This window comes from Oreochromis aureus, linkage group 23 (genome assembly GCF_013358895.1).
Source record: "Oreochromis aureus strain Israel breed Guangdong linkage group 23, ZZ_aureus, whole genome shotgun sequence".
Classification (NCBI taxonomy): Eukaryota; Metazoa; Chordata; class Actinopteri; order Cichliformes; family Cichlidae; genus Oreochromis; species Oreochromis aureus.
Genome location: NC_052963.1, coordinates 42,235,894 through 42,245,576, shown reverse-complemented (window position 1 = coordinate 42,245,576; position 9,683 = coordinate 42,235,894). Strand labels below are relative to the sequence as shown.

The 9,683-nt window shown below is 41.2% G+C and overlaps 1 protein-coding gene across 1 annotated transcript; it reads left to right on the top strand.

Moving 5' to 3' along the window:
* The first annotated feature begins 2,945 nt into the window (after nucleotides 1-2,945).
* Nucleotides 2,946-9,111, top strand: gclm (glutamate-cysteine ligase, modifier subunit). The gene is made up of 7 exons (XM_031725780.2): nucleotides 2,946-3,301; nucleotides 5,319-5,381; nucleotides 6,233-6,317; nucleotides 6,676-6,732; nucleotides 6,838-7,040; nucleotides 7,184-7,298; nucleotides 7,800-9,111. Exons 1-7 carry the CDS (start codon nucleotides 3,161-3,163, stop codon nucleotides 7,967-7,969), a joined length of 834 nt encoding a protein of 277 aa, XP_031581640.1. The 5' UTR covers nucleotides 2,946-3,160; the 3' UTR covers nucleotides 7,970-9,111.
* Nucleotides 9,112-9,683: the final 572 nt, after the last annotated feature.

Sequence of the window (9,683 nt, the reverse complement as noted above, 5' to 3'; positions counted from 1 at the left end):
TATTATAGTTATTACTTTCGTTAACTTAAAAAAAAGACTTGTGAAAAAAACTAACTGAAGAGATAAAGTGTACTTTCGAAGCTACCAAAATGAAAACAGTCTTTGGCAGTTTGGTTAAAAGTGACAGCACAAAGTGCTTGTTGAGGCACATGTTTATTGAGGCTTGGAATGACAGTAAGTTGACTGTTTTCACAAAGTGTTGTGTAAGACCTATTCTGCACTCTTGAGAACTCTTCCCTGACAAAAACCCTTCATATTAAAACATGCTAAACAGGCCGACAGTTAAGCTAAAAAAACTGAACAGGAAATGAGCAAATCTGCTAGCTGGAAACGAAGCCTGGGTGATTTAATATTTGCTTTAAATGCTGACCAAACCAAACTGATGATGTTTGAAGTGCAAAATCCAAACCACTGAACGGTTCGTGCATCACTACAGTTCAGGGCCAGTGATAAGTGCTTAGGAATTATAACTAGTGACTCTCTGTTTTACACCTCACACTCAGCAGCTGGTGAGAAAACCTCATCTTAAACCTGAACATGATTTTTACTTTACAGGGACGTCCTGTCTGTCTTTTGAGGCAAGAAATAGACCGTTGCTTCCACCGTTGTGTCAGTGTTGGATTATGGTCATGTTATTTATATGCATTTGCATGCATCTTCAGAATGTTTACATTCTGTCTATCATGGAGTAGGGAGATTTATTACAAACCTTAAAACTCTGACGCACCACTGTCTGTTGTATGCTTAGGTCGGATGGTCTGATTTGTCATTTCATAGACTCAACCACTGCTGTGTTCTTATTTATAAGGCTATTCTTGCTAGATCAGATCCTAATTACAGAAAAATGTGGGAAGTTATTGTCTTAGGTCCCCAGACCTATACCTTCTGTCTGTCCCAAAGATTCACAAGGAATTTAGAAAAAACATTAGGAGCATTCGAATGCAATTGCAAGTGTTTCCTTCTGGAATCAGCTCCAAAATTAACAAAACACTTAAGGAACTGATCTCACTAAATGAATTCAAGATGACTGAATGATTTTGACTGTAGAGGTTTTGTCTGAATGTGATTCACTTCTTTCTTTGGCCCAATGCGATGATGTTTATTGATGTTTCAGAGTTCATAGCCACTGAAGTTTACAAACTTTGGTTGTTTTTGTGTTGTATTTGCTTGTCGGCTGTATTTTAGTGTTGTTACCTTGCATATTTTTTGTTGCCTGTGTGTGGGTGTGGGTGTGTGTGTTCTAGGTTATGCAACTCTGTTGGCTGTACTTCTGTCTTTCTTGGTCGGGGTGTTCTTGGAAAAGAGACTTTTAAATCTTTAGAGAATTTGATTTGAGTGGTTAAATAAAGGATAAATAAAACAAAAAACAAGTGAAAACAAAAAAATCTAAACTAAACTTAATTAAAAACTAATTAGAAAATACAAAATCATAGAAACTATGAACTATAGCTGTTACCTATAAAAAGGCAAAAGTATTAGAAAATAAATTGGAATTAAATGCATGCAAGTTTAAATAAAGCATTAGCAACATTATACACAGTAGTGTCAGTTAATTAGGTACATCTCTTTAATGCATATATATAATCAGTCAATCAGACAGCAGCAAATCAGTACATTTAAGAATGTTGATGAGATGACCTGCCAAACTGAGCATGAGAATGGGGAACCAAGATGATTTAAGTGACTTTGGCATCGTTGCTTTATGAGTATTTATTAAACTAATGGGATTTTTCCACACAACCATCTCTAGGGTTTTACAGAGAATGGTCCCCAAAATAGGAAATATCAAGTAAAGTTCTCTGGGGGAAGATGCTTTCTTGATGCAAGAGGTCAAAGGACAATAACTAAACCGCTTCGGGCTGATGGGAAAGCAACTCAGATAACCACTCATTAAAACGAAGGTATGCAGAAGAGCATCTCTAAATGCACGGCATGTCAAACCTGGAAGCAGATAGGCAACATGAGCAGATGATCACAACGGGTTCCACCTCTGTCAACTAAGAACGAGAAACTGAGGCTTCAGTTTGCACAGGCTCACCTGTGCAAATTGGCACTCTTTTGTTGGTGCATTGTTTATACACCACAGCTTACCTGAGTGTTGTTGCTGAGAATGTCCATCCCTTCATGACTGCAGTGTACCCATCTTCTGATGGCTGCCTCCAGAAGGATAACACTCCATGTTACAAAGTTTAGGTCATCTCAAACTGGTTTCTTGAACATGGCAGTGACTCACATGACCTCCACAGTCACTAGATCTCAATCCAATAGAGCAGCGGTCCCCAACCTTTTTTGCGCCACGGACCGGTTTATGCCCGACAATATTTTCACGGACCGGCAATGAGGTGTCGCGGATGAATACAACAAAATAAAACTAGTGCCGGTACCGAAAAAAAGAAGATTTATTCATAACACACATGAAAAGACCCAGGAAAACCGAGTTAACGATAAAACGATAACAAAATAACGTTGAAAACCGATAAAAACCCTGAAAACCATACATTTCACACCTGAGCCTCAACTCTCGCGGCCCGGTACCAAACGACTCACGGACCGGTACCGGTCCGAGGCCCGGGGGTTGGGGACCGCTGCAATAGAGCATTTTTGGGATTTGGTGGAACAGAAGATTCTCGCTGTGGATGTTCAGCCAACAAATCTGCAGCAACTGTGTGATGTTATCATGTGAATATGCACCAAAATGTCTTAGAACTGTTTCCAGCACCTCGCTGAATTCACGCCACAAAGAATTAAGCCGGGCTCTGAAGGCAAATGGGTAAATGTCAATACTGTGTCAATAACCTTGTTAGTAATGTCAAGACACCGCCATCTAGTGGTGGGACTTGTTCGGTGCAAGAATCCGCTCCATGAATCCAGTGCGGTGCGCTGAATGTCACTCCTTGTTGTTATCCGGACCAGTTCTCCGACATCACCGCCGCCGCTATGTGGGCGTGACACACCGGCTTACGAGTAACAACCAAAGCAGCTAGTCAGCGCTGAATGCAAGTCATCCTGACCACATCATTTTGACAGTGCCGGTGGGGGTCTGTGCTGCAGTGTGCTTGTCCAGCAGTCAGTGACGGAGTGACAACACTACGGCTGTCACATTTCACCGCAGCCAACTAAACACTCTTTAGCCGCTTGTTAGCTTAGCGTCCGAGAGCACATGGATTCTCAAAACATTACCAACACCAACACTGAGGCGAAGATGCTGCTGAGCCACGCGAAGACCTTCAGGCTCCACACCGGGAATCTGGTCAACCGAAGTCGGCTGAAAAAGAAGTGTCCGGGCTCTCCCAGCGAGGAGGTAAAACATAACGAGACGGTTGGAAACGGCAGTGTCATGTAGCCCGTTAGCTTAGCGCCTAGCTAATTATTCAACCTGATATTGATACCGACGAGTGGTAACTGATAGGCCTGGGTAAGGTTACACATAGAGCTTATATGGAGAGAAATATGACTGAAATACATTCAAAAATATGCATTTCATATCCCATCCGTCCATATTTAGACGCATATGTGGGCTAAAGTGGTGTAGCTCATCAGTTTCACTTTAATTTTACTAGTGTGTTAAAAGTTTATAGTGTAACTAACTTTACGATCCAGCCTAAGGTGAAAAGTTTACAGACACGAGGCTGTGAAAACCACTGTAAATACAGACCTGACGGCTTCAAACAGGTGTATTACCCGCAGGTAATGTGATCCACTGACAGCCTGAAATATGACAACAAAACCAGCACTCACAGTGAGCTCTACTCTAATAAAATGCTCTTGTATCAGTAATAGATATATTGATACAGGGGTTGATTGGTTTATGAGTCATTCACGGCTAAACAATGAATAGAACATGTCAGAGCTCCAGAGCCTAATAGTTACATAACTGTCTAAACATAAACTACTAATCTTTGCTTTTGTTGAAGCTGTAACTGTTTAAACATTTCGTTTAATAAAATCCTTTGTCAGCATTTTGATTTAGTAGTTGAAAGTTGAATAGTTGGTGAACTGAGTTGTTTACAGTGTTATATAAAGGCAGGACTGCTGGGAGGGTTTGGTTTCCACTTGTTCCTGATTCAGCACAGCATTCATTCATTTCATCCTTAAAAATAAAGACATGACTTGCAGTTTTCTTGGCTATAGTTTGGGACTATAAGTGTAACTTACCCTAAAGTGGGACTTGTATTTTTTTTTTTATCAGCCATAGCATAGTGGGCAGGTTGTTGTTTTTTGCAAATGGTGTGCAGAGCGGTGCATGTTTAATAGTGTAATAGGACTTCCTCTGTCCTGTATGTGTGTTTCTTCGTGAAGTGTGATCTTGCGTTTGTCTTCTGTAGTCAGAATTGTGTTTAAGGTGCTTTGGTGGCGGACTCTATATAATATCTGTAATCAAAGGCAACTTTTACTGCCACAACAGGAAAAAAATGACTTATCACAGGGTAGGTTTTTAAGGTCATTACTAAAAATCTGTTTTGGAACACGACACATGTGGCTAACTTCTCACAAAATGGTATAGGCAGCAAAATCGAGCTTTAGGAAATAATTTTTTCGACACAATCTTTTGCAGCCCATGCCTTGCACAACCTCTGGGCAGTGTTCAGTTATGTCATTTACTTCTGTAGGACAAATTACTACATGTGTGTTCATGTGTGGCCAACTTTGCAACCATGTGACCACCTTAAATATGTTGTGAGCCTTTTGCCATTTGTAATATCTGACTGATATGAGCGCAGTGTCAAAGCTAAGGTTATTAAAGACTGGAAACTGACTGAACTGTTGTCTTTAAATGTTTTTAAAACTAAACTCAAAGCCCTACAGACTGCCTCAATAATGTGTAATTGTTTTGTGTAATTTTTAATCTTGTTTGTTTGTATGTATTTGTTTGGAAATTTGCTGCCTCTTGGCCAGGACTCCCTTGAAAAAGAGGTTTTTAATCTCAATGGGACATTCCTGGTTAAATAAAGGTTAAATAAAAATAAAAAATAAAATTCAGCAGCTACAATTCCTGTTAAACCAGTCACAGTTTGTCTTTCAAAGTCTCACAACACTAATGAACCTGTCTCACTCCTCCAATTCAAAACAACTGATGCAGCACATGCCACAAATATCTTTGTGTTAATAGGTTAACTTTTCTTTATTTAAACAAAGCATTCAGTGCGCCTTAAACTGGACCGATATTGGATACCTTTAAAGTCGGTCCAGCTGATGTCATTACTTGTCATGTTTTTGGAGCAGCATATTCCAGCTGTTTGGGAGTCTGCTGATGAGCTCCAGCTGTCTGCATGTCTCATGGTCGTTGGCCCAACCTTAAGTCTGTTTTGATGTTTCAGCTTCGAGACTGCATTCAGGCCTCGCTGAGCAACTGGATTTCCACAACAAAGCTCTCATCCAAGGTGGGAAAACTATTTCAGCTTTCTAATGTTTCAGCCTTAGTAATTAACTCCAATATATAAAAAAACAGTTTGTCAGAGAGTTCGTGCCTTTAGGTAATACACAGGAGTTATGCTGCGATAGTCAGACCTGCAGTAGGTGAATGTGTTGCACCATAAAGTTCTTCTCACTGTCAGTCAGATGGATTTCAGTGCTTGGCAAAGTAAAATAACGCAGTAGATGTAGATGGACATCAAAGAAATTCTCTAGGCTCTAGGCTGTCATGGTGAATGTTCATGCAGTGCTGCCTGCCAAAGGCGCCATACCAAATGTGCATCTGTCTGTTAGCTTAAGGGACTGGGGTGGGTGGGACGTAACCTTTTATGGAGGAGTTTTTTCCCATTAACTTTAAAATAAATTGGAAGGCACTGGATGCAGTTTTTTTTACCCATTTATCATGGTCTCAAAATACTGAAATGAAATAAAGGAGCCTTTAGGAACTGTTGTAGTCAACCACCTCTCCTGCTGAACTCACTCCCGCTGTGGGTATTTTTTTGCTTGGATCAGCTAATCTGCCTCGGCTTATATCACGAGGCCCACCGGACTGAGTGGGAGGTTTGAAAGAGCTGAAGTAAGAGGTCTTAAATATATCCAAATGCAAGTCTCTTCTTGCTTATGGCCACCAATAAAATCTTTCAAGTTCACTGTTCAGCAGGTGAGAAAGCTCCTCACCAGTGTCACCTGTCCCTCTGTCATATTTATACATATGTACAACATACACACATAATAAAAACCAGGTGACACTTGCCGTGCCACATTTCTCATGTCAGATGAGGGCTGTGATCAGACCGCTTTTCTTTACTGTCTAATGCAGGACTTGACTGACACACTGGAGTTCTCCATACCAGAGGCAACAGACGCAATCACACCTGAAGAGAGAGAGGAGTTGAAGGTTTCAGGTCAGTGTTGGTTTTCAAACCTGCCTGCTGTCCCAGCAGAGAGCTGGATCAGCCAGTTACTCGCTGACCTGTAGGTACCTTATCACCCAGCTTGGTGATTTAAGCCGAGGGTCATGGCTGACGTTTTAGTCGACATGAACTGTGATGTCAACACACCTTTTTTTTCTTTTTTTTTTTTTTAATCAACACGTCCTCCCTGTCAATCAGATAATATCCAAATTAAATTCCTGATTTAGATAACTAATGGATTAATTCAGAGCGTCTCCACCTAATATCTGGCTGACTGCAGAATAGAGTTGGTAGTGATAGAATTGCAGTCAGCGGAGGACCACCTATTCATGCTTTGTTGTTTTCACAGTCAAGCTGTTCCTGCGTGAGTCTGGTCAGTCTTCCATCAAAGATGCAGTGGAGATGGGTGAGCTTAAAATTTCTTCAACAAAAGTAAAAAAACAAAAAGCTTCTTCAGCTGTCTGCAATTGAACACTTAAAACCTACACCCTTATTTGTCTGTTATCCTTAGCCTGCCAGACGCTGGCAGTGTCCCAGCTTGACTCTGTTATCATTGCTCCACCCGGGCCCTCGGACGGCGACAGCCAAAGTTTGGCCCACCTTCAGCCAGTCTGGGAGGAGCTGGAGGCTCTGGTTAGAAGCAAGCAGATCGCTGCTATTGGCACCTCTGACCTGGACAAAGATCTGCTGGAACAGCTCTATAAGTGGGCTCAGGTCAGTGGGAAGCTTTGTACGTGCGAGCTTTAATCTGTCATCTCCAGTCAAAAATGATGCTGACTTCTGATTAGGATGGCACACGTGAAAAACGATCTGTTATCTGCTACAATTCACTCATCATCTTCCTTTTCTTGGAGCAGATAAAGCCCAGCAGTAACCAGGTCAACCTGGCCTCCTGCTGCGTGATGCCTCCAGACCTGACAGCGTTTGCTAAGGAGTTTGATATCCAGCTGCTGACGCACAATGATACCAAAGGTAAAGTTATTGAGGAATGGACATGTAGTTTTTTTTTTTTTTATTGTTACTAACTAAAACTGGCATGCAGCTAATGTTTATATAAATGTAGCATTTAATCCAATTCAAGTTTTGTCTTAATTCAAATATTTAAACAACATAAAGCACTGAAAATTTACTGAGCAGCTAAATCATTCCCGTAAGATTAAAAACGCATAGCAGGGATGCAGGTATACCTCACAGGGCTGATAAGGTGACCTGGTAAGGCTAATCAGAGGCATGGCTTTTTAACGCAGTCTCAGGCCATGTATTGCATGTCTTCCCCCTGCTCTGTCTCCCTGCTTTGCTGTTTTCTCTCCATGTCCTTTGTCCTTGGGCTGCTCAGTGGCTTTAGTGGGATGCTTGCGACTTCCCACTTTGCGCAGTGTAAGCTGCATGCTGTAGATTACAGTAAACTGTGACTGTTATTCATTTATTGAGTTTTAAACTGCTCCTTCTTTGCACTGATTTCTTTTTTTCCAGAGCTGATATCTGCAGACACGTTCCAGGAGGCGGTGCGGGCGGGAGCGCAGGACCTGAACATCGGTGACTGGAGGCTGGAGTGGGTCCTGCGCTACAACGTTATTGTCAAGAGCAGGGGCATCATAAAGTCTAAGGGCTACCTTGTCAGTGCAAAGAAGACAAGCACCTAGCACCCAAACTAGAGAGAGAGAGAGCGGGATGAAGCCATTTTCCTCCATTTTTATTCACTCACATGCAAAGTTACAGCTCTGAATAACGGGTGCTGCCAATCATCACGAATCATGAAGTCATTGTTTAACTGTATGGACGGGTTGCATCTTCCTCATCTGTGACTCATTCGGTTAAAGACACGCGGGTGTTCATTACCACTGTCTCCGTGAGATTTAAAGTCGGACTTGAACGTGCAAAGATCAACTCCACTGTCAGCTTTGAGACAAAAGACTGATAAATTGAGATTAACACGTGGTGACTCACCGTGACTAGTAAACTGACGGATCAGGTGTAGATCAACGCACCAGAGGCCGCTTTAAAGATGCTGCTCGTTAAACCTCCATGACGAAGGTCTCTCAACCATACTCTGATATCAAGTGCCTCATATCTGCTCCTCCTGTTATCAACCCTGCTTTGTGTTCACCACGTCTGTGTGACTCATGCTTTAAATACCAGTCTGAATGAAATGAGTGCTAAAGCAAGAGAAGCGTTTACTAAAGAATAATTTCATACTCTATGTGGAAAGGGGGAAATTATAACGTGTGGGGAGCGGGATTTTTCATGCTATATAATATTTACATTCCTTCGGTTATAAAACTGCTAATATGTGTGTGACGGGTGGGTACTCGGGTGGTGGTATGATGGGAGTCTGAATTAGACTTTAACCTGTAAAGCAGACAGACATGTGAGCACATATGTTCTGTTATGCTTTTTTTTTTTTTCCTTTTTTTTTAACCATGTACTTTTTTTTTTTAAGATGACATCAAAATGTTTACCCTCACCTCCCAACCTTGCTCATGAGATTAATTAGAGGGAGAGTATTTTAAAAGTAAATGACTTTTAAATGTGTCGTTTAAAAGCACTGGAATCTCCGTGCCGAAGAGATGTGAAAAAACTTTTTAGAGGAACACGTTTGTATTTATGAATCGCAGACAGGGTCCAGTAACTCCTCGGAATTTAGTCGTACTGTAAAACATGTTTAACATTAAGTGTCTGTATATCATGAATTGGGTGTTGATAAAATGAAGACCTGGAATCGACGTTGGGGTGAGGGGTTTAAAACGACTGTGTAAATTTTAATAAAATAAAATGATTAACATTGGTGAATAATTTCCTCCTGCAGAGTATTTGGTGTCAGTCTTCATTTTAATTGATTCAATTTAAAAAAAAAAAAAAAACAGGCTTTTTTAATGTTACGGCAGCAAGCAGTTTATGATTCAGTTAGCATGGTTTAAACACCACAGCCTGCCTGCGTTGTTGCAGACCGCGTACATCCCTTTATGGCCTCGGTCCACCCACCCTCTGATGTCACAAAACTCAACTTCAAGCTGCTTTCTTCCATGTGATAATCAGTGAACTGAAAGGATCTCCTTGGTCCAATACAACAGAGCCCCTTGGTGGGAACAGGAGATCAGCATCATGGATGTGCATCCAGCAAATCTGCCAACTGGACCCTGAGGAATTAAGGCAGCTCTGAAGGCCAAATGGGGTCTAAGCCACTAGCAAGGTGTACCAAGTGTATACACAGTAAAAAACCAAGTGTCAATTTTACACTTAGAGAGTTGATTTTAACTCTGCTTCAGATAACATTTGGTCCCACTCAAAATTAGAGTTAAATTTACTCTATGACCAGTGTTAACTTTTCAGTGTTAATTGTACTCAATTTAGTGTCAA

Coding starts and splice junctions, on each gene's coding strand:
- gclm (XM_031725780.2), top strand. CDS start 3,161: ATGGATTCTCAAAACATTACCAACACCAACACTGAGGCGAAGATGCTG. Junction 5,382..6,232: donor CAACAAAGCTCTCATCCAAG/GTGGGAAAACTA, acceptor TGTCTAATGCAG/GACTTGACTGACACACTGGA. Junction 7,299..7,799: donor GACGCACAATGATACCAAAG/GTAAAGTTATTG, acceptor CTTTTTTTCCAG/AGCTGATATCTGCAGACACG.